At 32.3% G+C, this 25,819-nt stretch overlaps 1 protein-coding gene across 1 annotated transcript; it reads right to left on the reverse strand.

Moving 5' to 3' along the window:
• Window positions 1–1,097: 1,097 nt before the first annotated feature.
• LOC126772674 (peroxidase) lies at window positions 1,098–25,364 on the reverse strand. Its single transcript, XM_050493123.1, is given in 14 exon segments — window positions 1,098–1,292; window positions 1,369–1,515; window positions 1,659–2,121; window positions 2,200–2,332; window positions 2,464–2,705; window positions 2,922–3,067; window positions 3,162–3,240; window positions 9,427–9,600; window positions 9,885–10,081; window positions 10,175–10,366; window positions 12,211–12,301; window positions 13,217–13,285; window positions 16,858–17,027; window positions 25,291–25,364. Coding segments are annotated over 14 exon segments (2,256 nt in total). The 5' UTR covers window positions 25,305–25,364; the 3' UTR covers window positions 1,098–1,153.
• Between the last annotated feature and the right edge of the window lie 455 nt (window positions 25,365–25,819).

The raw sequence follows: 25,819 nt of genomic DNA on the forward strand, positions 1-25,819 counted from the left end.
AATAAAAGTTGACAAAGAACAAAGTTCGTATGAAAATTATTATTTAAAAAAAAGGCACTATGTATTTTTTTGATTAGGAGCTTATGATAAAATATTGAACAAAAATATATTATAAGTAATCATACCAACTTTATTTAATAGTACCAGCCAGAAGACAACACATAAAATTAATATAAAATATGAAAAGAAATTTAAAAATATTTACGGAACAACATTAAGATACAAATTAGAAGAAAATTCTACTTAGAATACGACTCTTTCATGTGTTGACTTGATATATTGATAAAAAAAATTATATACAATAATATATTTATAACTAGAAGCTAAATAAAATGATCCAGCTAGGGTCTTACATGAAACTCTTATTATTGTTCTACAAAAATATGGCAAACATGCATATGTGACTTTTAAAGCCGTTCTACTTTTATTTTACACCTTTCACGCTATTTAAAAATATAATACTTTTTTTTAATAAACAGCACTTTTTAAAAAGAAATATTTGTAGAGAATATTTCGTAGTTTGCATCATTATAACATATTTTATCATGGACCGCATGTTTATATGTTTTAATTTAAAAATACATTATTTGTATTTGTAAGTTTTATTGAAATGTATTTTTATTCCACGGGACAGCACACTTTGACCATGTTTCAACGAAATGATTTAAGAAAAGGGATAATGATTTATGAAATAAGTTTTGCTTTAGTGAATATAGTAGAATAGCTAACAAACAGTAACATAACCTATTTATTTTTTACTATATAGCAGATAACTGGGTATATTAATTAACTCTTTGGGATCCATGATAAAATTTGTAAACATACTAAGCACATTAAGTAAATTATTTATATTACATTGATTAAACGCTTTGTTTATTAAAAACTATTGACTAAACGTGATCTACGTACGTAATAAAGTTAACTAAAACAAGATTCTAAATTCAACACTAAATACACAAAAATTAAATAACTACAAATCAAAGAACATACGAACAAAGTCAAAAACAATAAAGAAATTATAAATAAAACTGAATTAAGAAATACACTATATACAAACAGGCAAGTTTTAGAGTAATTAATCTTTTTATATTTGTTCTTATAAATTTTGTAATCTGGGTCGAAATTTGCCGCAAACTATTCGGTGCATGTGCAACTACTTCTTACCGTGAAACGGATTGTATGAAAAACTACTTACGTATTCCTTGGCACCTCCTATGAAAGGCGCGGGCTCAGCCCATTTACTGAAGTCCATTGAAGGCATTATACCACTTCTACAGGGCACTCGTGGATTTCTAAAAGCATTTTATATTAAAGTTATTGATATTTAATCAAAAATATTTCTTTTTTTATATGTTACAAATGACTCACAATTCATGATCTGGCAATACCATAGGATAAAGTTGTACTGTATCAATAATATCAGTGTTATCACATATAACACGTGCAAGTCGCGATTTTCTAATTTCTGCCATCTGTTCGTGTGTGAAGGAAGAAGGTTGATTAGGTAATTCGAACCTGAAATAAATATAAAAATAGTATAAAAACTTTATATTTTTTAGTAATAATCGCCATTGTTTCAAATGTCTTTCCACATGAAAGACATTTGAAACAATTGCTTCTATATTTTAGTATAATTCTATCTTTTAATATAAACTAACCAGAATCTGTCACCTCGTCTTGAATATGAAAATTGAGTAGCGATGATGCAGGCGAAAGTTGGTCCTAACATTGATCCTGGTAGAGGTCTTTCTGAAACACCGCCTGACCATAGATCGACATCGATGGGATGTTCGAAGATCGACTCGTATTTATGAATGGTTTCATTAGACATAGAACCGAATAAGTCCTGGAAAGAGTCTGCCCCGGATAAACCACAAAATTTCCTGAATTCCATGTAGCCAGGGAGTCCAAATTCACGCCCCCTTTGCATATTAAACGATACTAAATCCATTCCGAATCGAGCTCCAACTTTTTTAAAGAGATGGTTGGTCACCTCCTGTGTAATTGAGTCGTCCATAGCTTGTGCAACTTGATTCATTAATCCCATGACATATTCATCAAGGACACCAGCTCTGTATAAGTCGTATGGTCTGCGGATTAGATCTGACAATCTCTTTGACGCTGGAAAATACATGTCGGTGTCAGTTTTTATGTAATTAATTGAAAGTTAATCAATAATATACAGTATATGATACGAACCAATAAATTTATGAGCTTTAGACCATCTTTCGACAGCAGTAGGTAAAAGAGAGTGCCCAAAACGGTAAGCAGCTGCCGCAAAAGATGCTATGACATCAGGATTTACTTCAGGATCATATCCATCCCAGTAACCCTGTAATTTTTTTATTATATTACAATGAACACTTACTCTTTTTAAATAATTAAAAGTAACTTAAATAAGTACAATAGTTACATCGAAACTTCGCTTCTAATGATAGTAATAGTAGTAAATACGTCTCATACCTCTTTTTCAAGCACTAAACCGAATTTTTCCATTACGTCTTTTCCAAGTAAAATGGGTAAAAATTCATTATACGTTATGTGCTGTATTTCAGCGATGTTGATCCTTCTTGCTTCCTGGAATAAAGTTTCGTCGTCCCAGTGAGGGTTAACAGCTGCAAGAGCTTCTGCTACTCTGTTATGTTCTCTAGCCATTAAAGTATGCATCACTGTGAGTACCAGCTGTTCGTTTACACGAATTTCACCTATAGTAATATTCTGGTTAGTCATAAATTTAGAGTCGTAGATGTCTTCAAGCTAAAGTGTTCTTGAAGAGTTAACAATGTTTAAAATATTCTAATTATTTTTTTGTATTATCTGATAGTTATTATACGTTTATATGTGATTTTATAGTTTGCAGAAAAATTTAAATTCATAAAAAATGTTCATTTATTTTTATAAATTTGTATTTTATAACATACCTGCTTCAAAACAGTACATGTTTTTGTTTGGCCTAGTGCAACCTTCATCAGGAATATCAAGTTTGAGAGGCAGAAGATCTTTCAACCCATATTCTTTGAATACAGGGTTCATTCGAAGAAGTCCTCCATAACCAGTACGTAGTTTCCTATTATTAATTACAATTCATTGAATTATCCATAATTGTATAGGCTAAACTCATATAGTTTATAAATCTTATTGTTTTATATTTGTTTATTTACCTTGCGAATTTTTCAGTGACACCATACACGGTATTTCCATCGATGGCTCCAGTTAAAGTGTTAAAAGGAATTCTTGAACCTGAAATATAACAGAACTTTTAAATGAATATTTATGATTAAAATTGCAGTTTTTATATCTGATCACAGGAACCACCAGACCGATTTGATCATTTTTCGCATAAGTTACATAACAGCGCAAAGCACCTAGCGCACGTTGTTCTATTATTTTTATTTATTTGATTATGAAATGCATCCTAGTTGAGTTTTGAACACATTCTGAAGGACAGGGGGCGTTACTAGCTAACTAAGTTTCTGCCTGGTTCGGCAAAATTGTAGATGCAAGGCTGTGTATATCATCTTTAATATGGAGATACGTATATATATCGTGCCGTGGAGTACCGGCTTAGAATAGTACTCCCCCAATCTCATCCCGTGGGTGTCGTAAGAGGCGACTGAGGGACGGGGAAAAGGGGGGATGGGCAGCAGCGTCCCCCCTCCCATAAACATCTTACCCCCCCTACTGCGCTCGCCAACACGCCTGCCCAGCGCGGCGAGTATGGGCAAACCCCTCCATTAATGGCAGATGCGCCCAAAAAAAGGCCCCCAGTTACCGGCAAGCCCGCTAGGCCCGACCAAGGTAGCGGTCGCGGTATCGGCAGGGCAGGGGGTGCTAAGAATCACCGGTTCACGGCAGGCTACCGTATAAAACGACTGAACATGGCAACGTATAATGGACGCTCGATGAGGCTGGACCATCACCTCGCCGAATTAGAAGTAGAGTTAAGTCATATAAACTGGCATATACTGGGGTTATCTGAAGTCCGAAGACAGGGGGAGGACACGATAACTCTAGAGTCCGGTAACTTACTCTACTTCCGCGAAGGTGATAACCTCTCCCAGGGTGGTGTCGGTTTTCTAGTCAAAAAGGATCTCATTAGCAGCATTGTGGAAATCAGTAGTGTGTCGAACCGGGTAGCGTACCTTGTCCTAAAACTTTCCGACAGGTACTCCCTGAAGGTCGTACAGGTATATGCGCCAACTTCGACATACTCTGATGATGTGGTCGAAGCGATGTACGAGGACATCGCAAAGGCCCTCAACGACACCTCGAAGGCCCACTACAATGTTGTTATGGGAGACTTTAATGCTAAAGTGGGAGTACAAGATAGCGGTGAATCGAAAGTCGGACCTTACGGCTTGGGCTGCAGAAATCACAGGGGGCAAATGCTGGTAAACTTTCTCGAAGCGCAGGGGTTTTTTTTGATGAATTCTTTCTTTCAAAAGAAGCCTCAGAGGAGGTGGACCTGGCGAAGCCCCGATAACGTGACAAGGAACGAGATAGACTTTATCATTCCGAATAAAAGGCACATATTTAGAGATGTTTCAGTGATCAACAGGTTTAATACCGGAAGTGATCACCGCTTGGTTCGAGGCACTCTAAATATCAACTTAAAAGCCGAAAGATCGAGAATGATGAGGTCTACTCTCCGACCAACCATGCTCCAAGCTGCTCAAGGCTCCGAAAAGTTCCAAATGGAACTTCAAAATCAATTCACCGCGTTGGAAACCATAAGCAACATTAATGAGAGAACCGACACGCTGGTCAAAATACTGCAAAACACATCCCGCAAGTGTTTTCCGCCACAGAGAAGAGACAACGCACCAAAACTCTCTGCTGAGACACTCGAGCTCATGAGAAAACGACGAGAACTACCATCGTTTTTGTCAGATAAGGCCTTAAACCGAACAATAAAAACGCTGACGCGACGCGATCTCCGACGCTCCAATACCCGTGCCATCAAGGCTGCGATTGAGCAAAATCGGGGATCGAAAGTGTTCACTCGCAAGTTTGGGAGGCCGCGTCTGACAAAACTTAAAACTGAAAATGGTGGGGTCGTTACCTCTAGGCCTGAGATTGTCGGAGAAGTAGAGAGGTTTTATGGGCAGTTGTTCTCTTCAAGATCGGATAAACCCGTGGGAATCAGTATTGATGACCAGCGCGCCCCTCTTATGCGCCATTACTCCGAGGAGCTCCCGGTCGTTGACCAAGGAGAGATTAGGGCGGCTCTAGAACAGCTTAAAAACAACAAAGCTCCGGGAGATGACGGAATCACAACAGAGTTGCTTAAGGCAGGCGGGACTCCGGTCCTGAAAGAGCTAGCAAGCCTCTTTAATTCCGTCATCCAACATGGCAAGACCCCGGAAACGTGGAGCGGGAGTGAGGTGGTACTGTTTTTCAAGAAAGGTGATAAAACCCTCTTGAAAAACTACAGACCAATCTCCCTCCTGAGTCACGTGTATAAGCTGTTCTCAAGAGTCGTCACGAACCGTCTCACCAGACGACTTGACGAGTTCCAGCCCCTAGAGCAAGCCGGCTTTCGATCAGGCTACAGCACCGTGGACCACATCCATACTGTTCGGCAGATTGTGCAGAAGACCGAAGAGTACAATCAGCCGCTGTGTATGGCATATGTGGACTACGAGAAAGCCTTCGACTCCATCGAAACCTGGGCAGTGCTCGACTCATTGCAGAGATGTCATATCGATTGGAGATATATCGAGGTACTGAGATGTCTGTACAACGCCGCTACAATGACTGTCCACATCCAGGACTGTAAGACGAAGGCGATCCAACTGCGCAGAGGGGTGAGACAGGGGGATGTAATATCCCCGAAACTGTTCACCAACGCGTTGGAAGACGTTTTCAAAACGCTGGATTGGACTAGGTATGGAGTCAATGTAAACGGCGAGTACATCTCACACCTTCGATTTGCCGACGATATCGTCATCATAGCAGAGTCGCTGGAACAACTCACCGAAATGCTGCGTAGCCTAGGCGAGTCTTCCCGGCATGTCGGTCTCGGTATGAACTTGGACAAGACCAAGGTCATGTTCAATAGGCATGTCGTGCCGGGACCGATATACGTCGAGGGGAAACCTCTCGAAGTTGTTAGTGAATATACCTACCTAGGACAGATAATACAAGTCGGTAGGAACAACTTCGAGAAGGAAGCCGATCGAAGAATTCGCTTGGGATGGGCAGCATTTGGCAACCTTCGTCAAGTCCTCAAGTCGTCTATACCGCAATGTTTGAAGACGAAAGTCTTCAACCAATGCGTCTTACCTGCCATGACATACGGTGCCGAAACGTGGACACTAACTGCGGGACTAGTCCACAAATTCAAAGTCGCTCAGCGTGCTATGGAGCGAGCTATGCTCGGAGTATCTTTGAAGGATAAGATCAGAAATGAGATTATCCGGAAAAGAACCGGAGTCACCGACATAGCTTGCAAAATCAGCAGGCTGAAGTGGCAGTGGGCTGGTCACGTATGTCGTAGGACCGATGGCCGTTGGAGCAGACGAGTCCTAGAGTGGAGACCGCGAATCGGCAAGCGCAGCGTAGGGCGCCCTCCAGCCAGGTGGACCGACGACCTTAAGAAGGTGGCGGGCACCAACTGGATGCGGAAGGCGGAGGACAGGGAGCTTTGGCGCACCTTGGGAGAGGCCTATGTTCAGCAGTGGACAACGATTGGCTGTTGATTGATTGATATATATTATAGCAATTTTCAATTTAATAGTTAATTTTAACTATATCTTAATCATAATTTTCTCAATTCAGTAGAGGTCTTCACTTTTGTTAAGGAATAGGTTGGGTATATTCCACCAACACGTTACACATGAGGTACAATTTCATACTCATTATTGATCACGACCGATCCTTTGCTGAGACTGAGATAAATTATAAGCACACACTAAAAAGTCAGAGCTGCTTGTCCGTTTTTGAAATCGTAACATGTATATTATAATTATTTAATCCACGTGTTTTATCCACTGACCAATCGCGACTTAATATTTTTATCTAAAGGTAGAAAAGATATAGATATAAGTGTCACTATTGTTAAATTAAATTACCGAGACCTATCTCGGTAATTTAATTTAACTTAAGAAAGGTATAGGTATTTTAATATAATAATATACCTATATCTTAATATTTGTTTCTTAGTTTAAAACATGTTTCAGTAATTTAGAAATATTGATTCCAATCAATACAATTTTTCTGTCAAAAACTAACTGTGCATTATGTAGTTTCACATAATAAAAAATTATAATACATTGTAATACATATTAAATATAAATATGTATTACAATGTATTATAATACAAGTACAGTTTTTTTACACACGTGAGTGTGTATACACTCACTCATATACTATTAATTATAGCACATTCAAAAATTAGTTATATCCGTTTGACTCCTGCATAGATAGAGAATAATATTAAAAATAAACGTACCATTTATTCATAATACCTACCCGTTATTTACTTCCAAAGTGTATTTAATGATCGCAACTGAGTTCGATAGAGTTCAATCATACGTATAGATTAAAAGAGAGAGGCCTGATACAGCGTTGTTTACGCGTGATATTCGCAGCCGCTATAATTTTTGCACTATATTATGCAAGGGAAAACACGTAACGAACTACTTTCGCCTCTCACTCGGCAGATGCCCAGGTCACAAACCGGTCAAACTAAACGTTAACTTGTATACATCGTTGAATGGAATAGTACCGTAATGATCGTGTCAATATATCTGCATAGATAGAAAAAAAGCGACGCTCGCTGTCAAAGTGCAGGCATAGTAACACCGTAAATGTATTGTTAATATATTATGTATAGGTCTGTTTCTGTTCTTCTTAATGTGAATTTATAACTAATATAGACTATATTTGATATAGTTTCATATATTTGCTTTATTGATGTGTAGAAAATAAAATGAATCAGCAAATAATAATCATAAATCGCCTTTTATAATAATAACTGTTATTTATTTTTATGTATACCGATCTGTTTCTATTATTTGTTCTCGTGAAACTCAAACTTAGTTATTTAAAGACAACGATCCTTTTATTTGCCAGATTTAATGATTTAGTAGATATAATTTATCATCACGACGAGTTTTTATTTCAATTCATTGAGTATGATGAACGTGGGTTCACAAACAAGAAAATATTAAAATTTTGACTGTTGATCTATGGAACGCGGTTTTTTTACCACTTATTAATATGTGAATTAGACGAATTTTGAAAGAATATTAAAGAACGCGACTTGTATGAGTATCATAGTCCACTCCGTACATAAGCTAATAATACATCATTTGTAGCGAAACGGTCAAACGAACGGTTGTAGATCAAAACGGTCGCCTGCTTTATTATTTATGGAACTGTTACACCAAAAGTGTTGGTAATTGGTGTTACAAAACAATGTAAGTGTCATGTGTCGGTACTGAGAATCTAGTTTGTATGTAACGCAAGATACCGCAAGTGATCGATTGCTGTTTTGCGGTCGTTATGTTACTTTTGAAATAGGATTTATTTGAACAATATGTTAAGTTATTAACTTTTAAACTTGCAAGAGTAATCGTTATAAATTACTTTACAATGAAAAATAGATTATTTTACAGTATGTTTCATATTATTTTCCAATTTTTAGAAAGAACAAATTAAGCGTGGCTGGTCATGGTCAAACTTAAGGTAAATGTCAGGTATCTTTCCGATATTCGATATGAGAACGATTAAATAGTATTTTATTCTTAAATATTTTTTATAAATCATAATACACAGTATCATATACTCTGAAATGTCTTTTAAAATCTGAAATCTTAATTAATGGTATCGATAGTAGACATACATCTTATGTCGACATATAAACAATTTTATGTCGAAAAACAAAACAGATTTCCCAGCATTCGTAGTACATACGTTACTAAATATTTGTAACAATTTGTTTGGAATTTGTAAAATTACTGGCTTTGTGCAAGCTCGTCTGGGTAGGTACCACCCACTCATCAGATATTCTACCGCAAAACAGCAATACTTAATATTGTTGTGTTCCGGTTTGAAGGGTGAGTGAGCCAGTGTAATTACAGGCACAATGGACATAAAATTACTGGTGGTAGGGCTTTGTGCAAGCTCGTCTGGGTAGGTACCACCCACTCATCAGATATTCTACCGCAAAACAGCAATACTTAATATTGTTGTGTTCCGGTTTGAAGGGTGAGTGAGCCAGTGTAATTACAGGCACAATGGACATAAAATCTTAGTTCCCAAGGTTGGTGGCGCATTGGCTGTAAGCGATGGTTGACATTTCTTACAATGCTAATGTCTAAGGGCGTTTGGTGACCACTTACCATCAGGTGGCCCATATGCTCGTCCACCTTCCTATTCTATATAAAAAAAAAAACAATATTTTAATAATAATAATCTTACCCAGACGGCAGCCAGGTCTCGGCGAGGGAAAGCCTCTAACAAAATCAATACACTTGACACCGAATAGTCGGTAGAAGTAATCATCATCAGGAACGCGGATCTCATTACAGTACGGATGCTTGAGGTGAGGTGGACGCTTGCAGCACTCTTCAGGGTCATTACGGTGGACTGGATCTAAATCATAAGTGTATATTAATATAATGGAAGTGGAAGATACGTTTTATAAACGGTCATGTGTAAGTTACGGTGTTGAAATTAATTCCAAATTTTTTAAATTATTGAAAATGGCACTAAATTGTGAAACCATCTTTTTTACAGATAAATAATATTTCTTTCGTCATTAGATTTGTCATTGTTAACTTAATTTTGACAAAGATTGAAAACTAAATAGCAAAAAAATTTTATTCTCATAAAGCTGGAGCAGATGCTTAAAAAAACTCAACTATAGATCAACTTACCCAGTGGAGTCCCCGTAAGAGTGTAATCGTGGTCCATAAATTGTCCCCAAGCTATCACCATAACGGTACCGGCGTGATCATGGAATCCATCATCTGGGTGCATAGTGCGGGACACCACGCGGGACAATGGTAGGTCCCTTCCAGTGTGCGATATACGAGGCGCATTGATACCGTCAGCGAAAAGTGGGCCAATTAACCTAAAGAAATAAAATAATAGTTTTATATTTGAAAAACTGCAATAAATGTATTTTAAAATTGTTCGAATATAATCGATATAAATTCTTACGTACCTTTGGAATGGAGCCATTGTAGCTCCCCATGTGGGATGCCTTAAGTTATTACATAGTCCGTCTAATCTCCGATATTTACCGGCGCGGCATTCGACGTGTGAGAATACGGGAGGACATACTTCACGGATGAGTGTCCGAGAGGTATCGATCAAAGGTAATCCCTTTTCAACTTCTTCATATGTCAAACCATACCTTAAAATAAATTTATATGTAAATGACTTGAAATGTTATTAATAAGCTACTTTATTACACCTAATAAATTAAATAAGCTGTTATTTTAGACGTTAATCTGTTTTATCATCATTCGCAAAAGGTAATCTGCATAAATATAATTTTAATTAAAGACGGATGCAGATATTAGCCGCACTGAAGGATACAAAAGTCTTAATGTATCATTAATATTTTACTCGAAGTAACAATGAACGAAATGCCAAGGTTAAATAATCTACGTTATAAGACCTATAAATTCACTGAACAAATAATTACTACCCGAAGTTATAATTACAACTCCACCATGATAAGTATATACATTGTAAGCGAGTACTTAGTTGGGCCGTTAAATGTTTCAATACGCTTAAAAGAACTTGTATAATTTGATATTTATATGTTTAAATTATGCTTAGGCTTAGCTCATAACCGTAGACAAATAGGGTAATAGGGTAAAAATGGAGTTATCAAGTCATTGGATTGGAATGAATCATGAAACCGGATATATGCATGTTAGTAATGTTCTTAGTTGTGCGTGAGTACTAATCTTTCTCATGCGAATGAGTCTTAGTTTTGGTGTTTTAGGTCTAAGACGAATTTTAAATGTAGTTCAAGGTTTTGAGTATGACATCAATTCAATTTCATTTTTTAAGTTAACCTTTAAAAAAACAGTTACCAATTTATAGGTTACCTGTTAATGGTAAAAATCGTCATAAAGGTGGGTGTAATATTGTTTGCACAACCATTTTTATCTTTAATCTTTTTTAATTATTCTATCACCAGAACTTGTAAAACAGGTTATACTTTAAAAGAATGGTCCTTTGATATCAAAATATGAGACCCAGATATGTCAATCATAATGTAGATCATTTTGATCATGCGGATGACCTGGATTCGTATACAAAGTAACTGATGACAAGTTGCAATAGCTTAAACTATACTAAAAAAATGTATATAGTATCGGTTTATTCAAGATATAAATAAAATATCATAATGGAATACATACATTCTAAGATACGTATTTTTAGGTTTCTTTAAGAGAATATAAGAAGTTTGTATGAATGCTCTAAACAAACAATAATCGATTTAATAAGATAATATGAACAGAAAAGTTGGTAATTTATATTGGAATATTTAGACATGGGGTAATAGCGGAGGGGAGTAACAGAGGGAGTTACAAGGTTTATTCTATAATTAATTATGTTTACTAATATCTTTAAAGTCAAACGATACGATTGACATTTACTAATTAGTTAAAGTAAATCTTGATCATTTTCCGTATCATGATTATCTCATGGCCGTGACAGATCTTATGTCAAAAACGAAAACTACAAAGACCAGCCTTGTGGTATCATTTCGTATTAATCATTCAGTATCAACAATTCCTAATGAGCAGGACTTATTCAAAGCAACAACAGCAAGGCCACAATATTGTGGGTTCAGACGTCGAAATGTCAAATCAAATCGAGTCTAATAGTTAGTATTAAAACTTCTGTATCACTCATTAATGTCGCTATTGTTGAATTTGTAATTAAAAATTAGTTCTACATTATGTTATGTCTCATCAAATGTTTACTTTAGATTTTTTATTGGATTTATAAAATAGATGAACCCGATTTTTTATTTCAATGTAGAGTATATATATATATATATATATATATATATATATATATATATATATATATATACTATACTATATATATATATATATATATATATATATATATATATGGTATATTAATTATTATTTCGAATATCAATAAATATATTCGAATATTAATAAATCTATTGTAATTTTAAATATTATGTATGAAAAAACTTCCACTTACGTTCGCGCTAAGCTAATTGAAACATCGAGAAGCAGTTCTCCAACACTAGCGAAGTCTTCAGCTTTCCAATCACCCTTCGGCTGCGCCACCACTATTATACAATAATATTTTATTATTTAAGATATTAGGTAAATTAAATAAATTATTGGTATGACAAAACATGTTAAATATTTCAAAGCTCTATCCTTTTATGGTACATAAATATTGTCGTAAGTACCAAGAGTTTTCAACATGTTTAGTTTTGATAGATTTGCTGTGAAACAAAAGCATATGACATTAATCGAAACTAATAGGTACGTAATAGAAACGGGAAGTGAAGGTTGGTTAGATATGATAACTGACCACCATAATTAAAAACATAAAACAAAAGCAAAATTTTTATTTAACGACAAAGCAAAATGTTAACGTATTCAAAAATTAAATGTTACCAGGCCAAATGTAATTATTTTTTAAGTATGTATATATGTTTTGACTTCTGAGAAAATGTTAAGTATGTATTCATAATAAGAGTAAGTTATGACATAAAAATCGCTTAACTTGTCCCTGGTGGCCCGGCCCTTAAGAAATTATTAAACAATTTTCATTCGAAACAAGCAAAATTTCGACGGTTAATTCTCTGGTAATTATGCAATTTATTTAAATAAAGGTGTAATTGTAATGCATATTTGTGCCATACATGATTTTGAGTATAATAATATAAATACTTAAATATATTAATTATTATATTTAATATTATTATAACTTAATAAAATGTGATAAATTAATTCCTAATTGCATAGTGGTATAAGACATTTAATATATTATGGATTTTTAACATGGGAACAGAATATTATTATAAAAATATTATTATTGTACATTCACAAAATATTCTTTATTTAATTACCGAGTCGACCGACGTTGGAAATATTGTTTAAATTGAAACTGCATTCTTTTCCTGTATAATAAAATAATTCTCCAAATTAATAATAACGATATATATGATATATAAAATTTGCTTATAACTTACAAATTCTGGATCTAGCATCAAGGTACGCTTGATTGATAGCTTCATATGTTATGCAAGTGTGTTGACCATCATATGCGCTAAAACAGAACAAATAAACATATGAATTAATTTTATTCAACATTAAGCTTGAATTTAATTAAATTAAACAATAAAAAAAACAAGGACATCGTCAAATTGGACAACTATCTGAATTTCTTTAATAGGTTATATTACAGTTATACCTACGCTCGACGTCAAAGTGCCAAGCAAGGTCCGATATTTATGCTCAATATTTAAGTTTCTATTGAGTGAATTAATAAATTTGAAGTGTAATCTATATTCACAAGATAATAAATTTCTGGCAATCCATATAATTTGCCGCCCCATTTCGTAATTCGACATATCATTAATGTTTTCGCCTACAGACAACCGCGCACGTTATATTAAGCAACCAGCAACCGCTTGCAGATTCACGCTCACTTTCAAAAATCCTTTCGCTTACACGGTTTACCGTTGCTCCCATCAATTGACCGGTTAATAGTTAACATTAGATACAGGAAGCTGGAATGGAGAGGCCATTGCGTGTCTTGTTACGTTAACCATATCAAGGTATGGCATACATTAACACGTCACCACTTCACGTTAATTATATAAAGAGTTCATGATAAAACTTAAAAACTGTAAGAGTACTAAATATTATGTTACGTAAATGATATTTAAGAAAATAACGTTAGCCTTGTTTATATGATCAAAAACACATTCAACATATTACCTTCGGATTTAAATTAATACTAATATATTTCTATATGTGTGTGTGTGTGTGTGTGTGTACGTAGATATAGACAAAATATTGTGTATAAATATTAGTATATATAGTTTATCCATTATTAGCTGTTTATTTGCTCTGTATATATATTTCTAGTTACTATTGATACAACGCAACACAATAAATAGAAAACCCATGAAGCCGATTAGGATTCGCTCATCAATCTTTTCCTATGTAAGGCAATGATAACGGAAACAAGCTACAAATGACCACTACAAAGATATCTTTGTTTATTACAATTACAGTTTAATGGTAATAATAACATAATATTTGTACATTAAATTAATTTTATAATTTTATATAAATATTTAAATATACACTCGGTGTCGCTTTAGCAAAAGGATAATTAAAAAAGGATATTCCTTACAGTGCCATTATGTGGTGACTACTTACCATTAGGGAGGCCATTTACTAGTTTTCTTACTTATTAAAAAAGCATTTGAAGAATTAGTGATCTCAGATCAGATTAGAACCTGGTTGTTTAGTTGTAGTTTTACTTGGCGGTGAGGCATTGTTCAAACTCGTCTGTGTGACACCCACTCACTAGATTTTCTAGTGAGCAACAGCAGTACTTAGGATTGCTGTGTTCCGTCTTAAAGGGTGAGTGAACCCGTGTAGCTACAGTCACGAAGTACATAACATCTTAGTTTACCAGGTTGGTAGCACATTGGCGGTGTAAGGGATGGGTAATATATATTTCTTACAATACCAATGTTAATGGGAGGTGGTAACCACTTATCATCAGGTGGCCCATTTGCCTGTCCGCCTAAATATTCTATATAAAAATAATGTTCTATTCACTTGGTCATCTTAGTTGCACGGAACACTAAAACGTCATAAATATTTGTGACGTTTCATTCAAATATAAATACGATACAGCAAACAACTTGTTTAATGTCTAATGTGCATCTAACGGTGCGGCCTTCTCATGATGTGTGTCCACACGACCGACATTATTCCTGGTCAATGGTGAGGTATTTCACAACGATGATAATCGAATATACCGTTCGTAGACCCACTATGTATCTTGGATTTAACGGTTATTTTTGTTTATATATAATTTATGGAAGAAGTTTATAATATAAAACGTTTATTCTTCGTATACTTTCTAGCCATTATATCAGCCACACCTTGTTAATCCATAAAATCACCCATCAGTTTTTTTTAAATAGTAACAGTGTAGGAAGAAATAACTATCTAAAATAGGTTTGCTTTTGTATCGCCACCTACGTTATACTATAAAATGTAATTGTTTTAGAAGTCTACAAAAATTTCAATAAAGTAGTTATTTATAATTTAATTCAAACATCGTTCATCGTAACAGCAATATTTACGTAACTTTCTAGTCTGAGATCGACGTCTAGACTCGTGAGAATCCCAGCTACTTGAACTGATCTTTCTTAATCAGAAACTAGGGTTTTTCTCATATCTTATAATATAACAATTGTATCATAACTCAGCTAATTGGCAACTTAAAAATTAAAATCAAATTGAAACAGACTCACCTCCGTATTTTACAATGCAATATTTAAATACTATAATAACAGTTTAAAATGCTTCATGACTCTGTCATGTAGAATCAGATTAACATAGTAAATCAATTAAATTATATAATAATTAAAACATTATAAACACCTTAACTTTTTATTTAACACGATATATTGTATGTTGATATATTACTGTATTGTGATGACCGGAAAACAAATCATAACTGTTTTATGGAATTTGCATAATCAGTAAGTTTGAATAACGCCAATTCGTAAAACTCGAGACTCGGATCGACGACCTTTGATACCTGCATGTGCTTAGATGATAGTTTATGAAACTGTCATCGCACCCATAAAGTCTTACGTAGTTAATTAACCGTATTATTAAAGCCGCATAATTTATTAATTGTTGTAAAACTTTACTGGCCATACTTTTTGATCAACATTAAAATTACTGATCACTATGTGCTTAGATAATAGTTTGACTTTATGGGTACGATGACAGTTCAAGGTCGTATTTTAGTGTAACGTTTATTCGCAAATATGTCACAAAATGGATTATACTACTGTCATAAGTCTCGTCATGTGAGATGCATTTATGCTCCAGTATTGGAGAAAAGATACATAAAGATAATATTTTTAAAAGATTACGTATTTTAATACTACTTACTTAATAATGGTATAATATTCAAAACGATTAAAATTAAAATTATTTTTATTAAAGGCAATTAATCTTCTATTAAAGGCAATTAATGAGATTACATATATATATATATATATATATGTAATCTCATTAATTGACTTTAATAGCTTTATTCATAATGTTTTGTATAAAGCATACAGATAATCAAAAACGTGAACGAGTTCATCGTGAGATAAAGAAAGTAACAGTAAGCAATGTTCGGGAAGTATGTCAAGTTTGTAGTTTATATGATGCAAGAGTGCATAAAATGTTATATCCCACGCTCTTGTTACTTGACGACATTGTATCAACATTCGATTAGACATGTGGCTAGACATCTTTGAATAATGAAACTGTTAAAATAAATGTTTAAATGAAATATACTACTTATTGGGGCGTAAATTACTCGATTGTTTTATATTAAATTAACTACAGCATTACATTACAATATATAATTTAAATTTTTAAACATTATGTAGAATTCGAAGCTAGTAATTGTTCCATTAAAAATATTTTTACACTATTAAATAAATGTTTACGATGTGTAAATCCAATGAAGTTGATTTGAATATGATAATAAAATGATATATTCTAGACATTAGAAGATCTATTCAATTTTACGGTTACCAATTTCACTTTTTATCTGAATGTAAATAAGTTTTTATGTTATTAAAATGATTGAATACTTACAAGTTTCCTTTTAGAAGATTCAAACTGTAATCATAAGCGGAAGAACGGCCAGGACCAGTGAGATAAAGCGCGCAGTCATCATCGGCGGGCGCAGTAAGTGGTGTCAAAGATGTGGCGTACACTATGCATAGCGCTACTAAGAGCACTCTGAAAAAAAAAACACTTAATCTGAACTTGCGGTAACGTCAAAAAAATTATAAATCTAATGAGTACTGAATACTATTTCTTTATATAAATAGCGATTTGATTTTCATAATATGTAAATTTTTAACTTTTTTTATATAATGTAAAAACTTTTTAAGACAATTTTATTGGTAAAAAATAAGGTCATTAAAAGCGATAACGTTAACCTTTTCATGAAATATTGTTGATAAGTTTGAACTGTTTTCATTCCTATTTACGCAATCGTATGTTTAAGGCAATAAATTCCAACAGTTCGCTTTAGTCTTTGTGTGGTCAAGAAATACGAGTGGGTGTGTCGTTTTCGTAAGATTTGCGGAATGCTTATTAACGTACCGGTCAATCGTAGATTAAGAATATACTATGTATGTGCAAATATTGGTAATACTTATTAGGATATAAAATAAAATAATATGTGAAAGTAAAATCACAAATATGTGGACTTAAATCTTAATGAAGTATTGCTCGATTTGCAAAGCGTATGATCGAGGTCTATTGGACTTATTCTTATCGTTAGTTAATAAACTTCAAATATTACCGAGATTTTGTTTCATATAAGAAATTAATTTTCGAATGTTAATATTGCTTCATAATAATAGGTTGTTAATTGAATAATAAAGATAACAGGATATAATATTTGATTTACGTAGAATATTTAATTATAATTACTATTATAATTAAAATATAATTAAATATATTTTTATTATTATGAAAATATATCGTACTCATATGTTTTTTGCTTTTCAATTACACAGTTTCAGATATATACTTTTACTTGCGGTTTTATTCCACTTGCATGTTGCCAAAACACACTGATGCAGCGTTAGCGTCCTATATTATCAAAAATGTTTCTGAACATTTCTAAACGTAGTTGTGTGCATAAACAATCTGCAACAATTTATAGCTAACGAGAATAGCATCATTATCTTTTATAATTATATACGTAATAATTATTACAAAACGTGCGGTATCCTATAATTGGATACAAGTCAGTTAGAAGTAGAGCAAGTGATTTAAAGTTTAAATCTAAGCATTTTAGTATAATTCTTATTTAATAATCTAAGTATTATTTTACTTCTTTATTTATCTGGTCATATAACTGGTAATATTTTGCTTATCGATTATATAATTTTATATTATAACTATATATATAACTAACGTTAAATGAGATTTATTTTATTATTATTAATAACTTTTAATGTATTTTATTTTGGTTCTCATGGTGATGTAATTTTATATTTTATCAAGATTTAAAGTTAAATTAATTGAAATCAAATATTACACCAAATGTGCGACTTGGTCGCAATAACAATCTAGTTTATTAATTCAATAGAGGAAATGAATAGGTCGATAAATAAACGCACCTTATAGAAAAACTGGTAAATAAATAAGCAAGTGTTGTCATTTAGTTTCCTCATAGGGTTTTTGCTACGGGACTATTCCACAAATGGTTCAAAGCAACTTTAATATATCAACTGCAAAAGTTACTTTTACACACCAATACTTGGCTAGAGCGAGTTATTTAAAAATTAAAAACATCTTATATGCCTTTAAAAAGATTAAAATTATTTAATACTATTTTATATTAGCCATTATATTCATGTCAGTGATTTATTTTAAATTGAACTGATAATAACTGTAATACTATGAAGCATAGGCTTCGATACGTGTGGGATATATTTATAGTTTCTTTGATCTTGCAATATGACGAGATTAATTCAGAATGTAAGTGTGTTTATACGCAACGCGTACAAACATTGTCAACGGAAATAAACTCGTGTTAGCGCACTTATACAATGACAAATCTTAATATTGGACAATATCGAGAACTTTCATTATATCAATTTCTTTTTTAATCATTTATAGGCCAGCGTTTGACTTGCCTCATGGCAAGCATCGATACAGTCTAGGATGTAGCAAGCTTGCCTAGAAGAATCTGTTACCAAATGTGACCACTATTTAAAAGGTTAATGTTCACTTTCTTTCACGGTTTGATACCATTAGGCATAACGTCTTAAATGCCATGAGTGTCTTCCCATGGAATAGCTAAAATTTCCCACAGTGCCAATGTCTATGAATGGTGATGACCAATTTCCCCGTCTTGCTGGTAGAAAAACGAAATAATATAAACAAACATCATGAGAACGTTTGTTTTTATAAAATAAAATCGCGTAATTTAAAAAATCTTGTCTATTATAGATACACGAGTTCTGTAATTATAGGAGCAGGGTACATTGATTCGTTACTGTGAGTATGTTTAACATCAATTTCCGTTAGAACATAACTCGACGACCTCGGCTTTAGAATGTCATCAGTAATATTTTCAGCCTTTCACTTACTTAATTAATTTGTTCCCATAATTAAACCCAACCTTACTTAAGCTTTTTTTCTAAAGAAAAAGTAAACAATAATTTTAAAATAAAACTATTGACTTTTGACGTTTGACTATTGGTTGGTAGTTAAATTATTATACGAAAAGATTAAACTAGTACTTATCGATTTACTATTTCTATACAAACTAATATTTCTAGAACTGTAATTGTGGCTTTCGCTTCTGTTTCTATGGAAGTAGTTACATATTTGTAAGGTTGTTATATATAATTAAATATATAATTTAAGTTTATTTATCCAGACAAAATAATTTAACAAATTTTAAATAGTAATCAATCATGTTTTGATGTGAGGTGCATTGCATTATTTACGGTTTATATCAGATCAAATACCATAAAACTACTACTAAGGTAAGTATGCATCGTAAAGTAAGCTCCCTATAACCCCCTATGTACGTACAGTGTCTTATATGATCGGAACAGATATTTGTAGCCGAGATGGCCCAGTGGTAAGAACGCGTGAATCTTAACCGATGATCGTGGGTTCAAACCCGGGCAAGCACCACTGAATTTTCATGTGCTTAATTTGTGATTATAATTCATCTCGTGCTTTACGGTGAAGGAAAACATCGTGAGGAAACCTGCATGTGTCTAATTTCAATGAAATTCTGCCACATGTGAATTCTACCAACCCGCATTTGAGCAGCGTGGTGGAATAAGCTCCAAACCTTCTCCTCAAAAAGAGGAGAGGAGGCCTTTAGCCCAGCAGTGGGACATTCACAGGCTGTTACGGTTACGGAGATATTTGTAAATATAAACATTAATATTTACCATCTACAAATATTCAGTACCAGTGTTAGTTTGTTTCAATTTATAACAAGGTTGTACAACATACAGCATTACACTCTCGAATACTTAATAATAACAGAAACATTTGTGCACCTGCTTAAGAAAACATGTACCAGTGTCGAAACGTATAACTATTACGGTTGGAATTGCTCAACACGAGTGTATGTTTTTGTTTTATGTTGTAGGTAGGCGGACGAGCAACTGGGACACCTGATGGTCAGTGGTCACCACCGCTCATAGACATTGGCGATGTAAGAAATAATAACCATTCCTTACATCGACAATTCGCCACCAATCTCGGCAACTGAGATGTTATGTCCCTTGTGCCTGTAGTTACACTGGCTCACTCTGCTGCTTAGCGGCAGAGTATCTGATGAGTGGGTGGTACCCAATCCGACGGGCCTGCACAAAGCCTTACCACCAGGTGAAACATATTTTCTATTAATCATTAAATAGGTAGTTAAATTTTTTTTTTAAAATTTTGTTTTTTCTATAAATTTGTAATGTGTAGTTTGTTTTAATTTTAGTTTTAGTACTAAAATATATTGATAAAAATTTAAATAATTTACTTCATTTTCCACAAAAACAATACTAGAAATTTATAATTTGTAATTATTATAACTTTATTTAATATTTAATACACGTAAATTATATGTTAGTGCTAATTGACCGTTGTTATCTTATAATAATCGACAATATTTACAATTTTAACAAAATTAAAATATCCTCAATAAGAAAAACTGTTTGAGTTTATAAATATGTTTTAATTGAACCTCTAAATTTACAATTTATTTTTATCATGTGTAATTTGTTTTATTTTATAATCATGTTATGATCCTATCCAAATATTCCATATGATATTGTATATGGTTTAATAAAGCAGCAAAAACTGTAAGCCATGTTCGTAACAAGGTGATTGGGTAAATGTTGAACAATTTGATGAGCTAGTCGATTTACGAAATCAACCTTTCTATCTTCCTTTCGAATTGTATAAATATTACATGAACATTGGCAATTATTAAACGCTTGTTATAAATAGTTTCGAAAGCAAATTTGCAAATATTTAAGGTAATTAATATAACACAAATAACGAGACAAAGATAGAAATAAATATAATTCTTTTTTTATAGTATAGGTATAACGGACGAGTATATGGGCCACCTGATGGAAAGTGGTAACCAACGCACATAGACATTGGCATTGTAAGAAATGTTAAACATCCCTTACATCTTCAATGTGCCACCAACCTTGGGAACTAAGATGTTATATTCCTTGTGCCTGTAATTGTTGCACTGGCTCACTCAACCTTCAAACCAGAACACAACAATATCAAGTACTGCCGTTTTGTGGTAGAATATCTGATGAGTGGATGGTACCTACCCAGACGAGCTTGCACAAAGCTCTCCCACCAGTGAAAATTTTGGAATCATTACCTATAATATTAATATTCTGAAGATGAATGTTTTGTCTTTGATCTTTTTCATGTAAAAACTGAAAAATGTCGTCAGAAAACATTTGACATCATAACAAGGTATATATTAAATGTAGGTTTAAATATTGTTAGAATAAAAATATTTAAGTTTTTTTTTTACTGTATAGATCATTTTTTTAGATGGTATGTTTCAATGTTAGTAAAAGACGGATACGGACAGAGTTGTAATAATAATATTACAAAAAATTTAAACTAATCGTTTTCTTATTATTTTATTATTAAGCGCTTATTTCTTATTTAAGCTGTGTTAATTAGATTTTATATTTTATTACATATGAACATATATTTCACATAATTATGTTTATATATATGTAATAGAATTATGTTTTAAGTATTAAGAATTTCTCTTCAAAACTTTCTCTCGGGCTATTTCAAATCATTCATTTAGTGCATGTCTTAATCCTAGACATTTAGTTGAGCAGTTATCTCCATATGAGCGAGAGTAATTATTGCTAGCTCAGGACTTGATGAATAGACTTTCTTGACGCTTTTCACGCAGTTTGTTTAATTCTTGTTCTTGTCTAACCTACGTCTAAGTTTTAACAATCACAAAATTTAATTACTTTGTGTATATGCGATAACTGCTCTAATAATTAATCGAATTTGAAGTACATAGTAATTATTTTTTATTATTATCATTATTTATTTTTGATCGTATGAATAATAGCCGTACTAGGAGTTTTGTTTCCTAAAATTATTACGTAGACATATGTTAGAGCTTATGTAATAAAAACAGTTGTGGCTTATTAAATTAAGGTATGCAGGTTTTTTTTATAAAAAGTTAGGCTAGGTCCATAACAAAATGTTTATTTTATTTCAATTTTAGTATAGCGAGCAGTTTACTGCTTAAGTTCAAGTATAGTCAATCTATTACTTGTGCAAAAAAGATTGCTGCCGATCATAACGGTTCACTGCAATCTGTTACCCACATATCCAACTAGCCTTACCCACATATGTGGAATATTTAAGATGTGATAGTCTTACGTTACAATTATTTTGAAATTAACCTTGCACCAGTGTCGGCCTTGGAATATATATGTAATACATTGAAATCTATTCGTAAGATGTTTAATTATAAACAACGTTACTTTCACAATCAAAATTAATTTTTTTTTTATTCTAAATTCGAATGGAAATCTTAAGAATAATTAATTCAAATTAGATTCATCTCTCACGGATGGAATTTTTTAACAATAATAATAAAGTTTGTCGATTTGAATATAAATAATGCAATACGAAATATATTATATGCATATTCATATACTTATATATTCCTGAAGTACCGATTCATAAAACTTATAAATTTAAAAGTGGATGGAATTCATTAATCTTGTTTTATAAATGCCATAGATAGAAAATATTAAATAAATCTATCATCAATATACAATTAACGATGAGTTTTTATGTATGTCATGTATATACATATATGCACATATAAAGACAATAAAGTATAGAAATAGATAGCGATCAAATATAATTCATTATTATTATTTTAATATTTCTGCAAAATGTTTCATTTAAATTAAATTGAAATTAATTTATTGTTGGTTTATATTTTAAATTAATTAATGCTACCAATGATATTTATATTGTTTAAAAAAAATTGATAGCAACTATTATATTGTCAATAAAAATAGAAATGTAGTTCTTGTTATTGTTAGAACCAGTTTTGAAATTTCTAAATTTCTTTTACAACATAAAATATATATCTACTAAAAATAATTAGTAAAAGTAAATGCGACTTGATTCTCTTTTAGTAACCCATGTAACATTCTTTTATATAAAGCTATTGCTCACATCAAAAGATAATATCATAATTGATTATGTCATGTTATTGGATCAGCGAAAATAAACGACATTGGATAATAGTATTTATGTAATTCACTAATAGGGTCTAAAGTTGAGTGTATATTTTATTCACACCTTTGACCCGGGCGAAGTACACTTTCGCTACCATAAAAGCGTCTTAGATAATTCTGCTTTTGTGTTATCGTTTCTTGTTCACGACTTCGGACCGGAATATGTATATTAATTGTAATTTTACTTTTGAAAATAATTTAAGTATAAATTGTGTCATATTTATAGTCTTAAAGTATGTGCTAATTACATAATTCTTAAAGTTATATATGTTGTGTTTGGATATAGAAGGATGTGTAAAACTATAAAAAAATGTTCTTTTAATAAAAAAGAAATCCGCAGAGTTTCTTTTTCAACTTATTGTACGTTTGAAGTTTATTTCCGAATAATTGAATGAAAAAGGTGACAACTAATACATTGTTGAAATATTGAACTAAGATTTGACTTTGTCTGATAGTATTTTTATAAACATACTTTAATTTTTATTAATAATATGTCTAATTAATTGAACCCAAACAGTACTTATTCGCATACATCAGGCTAGAAATACTCGCATCAATAATGGACGAGTGAAAAAAGCTCTAATTTAAAAAGTAAGAAAATAACACTTGTTTTTTTTTTAAATTAAATTATATTGAAATTACATTATTCATAACATGTTTTATAATAATTTTTAACCCACGCCATATTGTATTAGGTGTACTTTAATATCTCAACTCTACAAAGTTTCAACGTCAATATTTATTCATAAAAAAACGATTTAAATATGGTGATTAAATATTACATTCGTTGAACATATAGAAATAAAAATAAAAAATAACAAATCTATCTTCTTAATATTAATTCCTGATAATGTTTGTATAATTATGACGTTTATATGAATAATTTTTTTTACACTTAATAGGCAAACGTTTGACCGTTGAGGTGCCTGATCTTAAGCATCGACACGGTCTAAGATGTAGCACGCTTGCCTAAAAGAAACCTGTTCACTCTGGATTTGAAGACACAAATAAATAAAATTGCCGCATTAATGCATAAACAAATGTGATTAATTTTTATTACATCCGTATCATATTGACACATGACAAAACGGTTAATTAGATATATGTACAGATAAAATTAAAATTATTACACTACGTATCACGACCGCGTGGAATGAAAGTAAAAAAGCAGTATCACTGCAACGCAATTCCGATTCCCTGAGTTAAGAAATATATCTGCTGTTAGCAGTGAGAAAATTAAGTCAGGGCATTAAACATATATTATACATTTCTTGTTTCAAATATATATTTTATACAATTTTTAACATAATTACTCCAAGACGTCGTCTTATGTCTGAATATTTTTATAATTTTTGGCCTTAAACCAGTTTCACTGCCAGTACCAAAATATGGTATCCCACAATAAAGTCCATTTGCATTCCTTGGAAACTGTCTATTTGATTAATTGCATATGTAATTAAAATTCTGAATGACCAATGCAATTAAGAAAATATGAAGTTAAAAATATGTAAATAAACGCTACGTTGTAGGCTACTCGTAGCTGCTACGCCCATATAAATGATTTCAACGCACTATTAATGAACTAAACTTAATATTATATTATTGTATTTTAGAGTATACAATATATAAGGTACATGTATTCGATAATATTATTCATAAAAAATCTACAATTATAATATTAAATAGAAAAATATTTTTACCTCGAAAACATCATGAACTGAAATCACAGCACTAATAGTTAATAGTTTCTATTATTAACACTATCACGAGCACACTCAGATTCTCTCGGTCATTATCAATATAACAAAACGTAGGCGTGCTGTCTGTGCAGCGTCGCTGATAACACTGCGGCTAGGGAAGCTAAGCGGACCTACGAAGCCTTCAAGAAAGCGAAAAGCACGTGACGACCCCTTCCGCCGATTAACTCACTGTGTTATTAAATTATCTTCATTTATAACATCGTCAGAAGGTATGGGCAAATTTAAATTTTATACGGAAAAAAAAGTTTAACTAATTGATAATAAATTACACAATATTATAAATTCATCGCAATTAGCTCAATTAAAACAAAGATAATGTGCCATTTTACAAATGTCAGAAGAAAATACTTTGTACGTTAAATAGTATCTAATAAATAAAATTTAGTAATAATAATTGTGAGATGACAATGGTAAAGATGGATTGAAAATTTAATTGTATATGCATTTAATGTATTGTAATATTATTTTA

This window comes from Nymphalis io, chromosome 13 (genome assembly GCF_905147045.1).
Source record: "Nymphalis io chromosome 13, ilAglIoxx1.1, whole genome shotgun sequence".
In the NCBI taxonomy this organism is placed as follows: domain Eukaryota; kingdom Metazoa; phylum Arthropoda; class Insecta; order Lepidoptera; family Nymphalidae; genus Nymphalis; species Nymphalis io.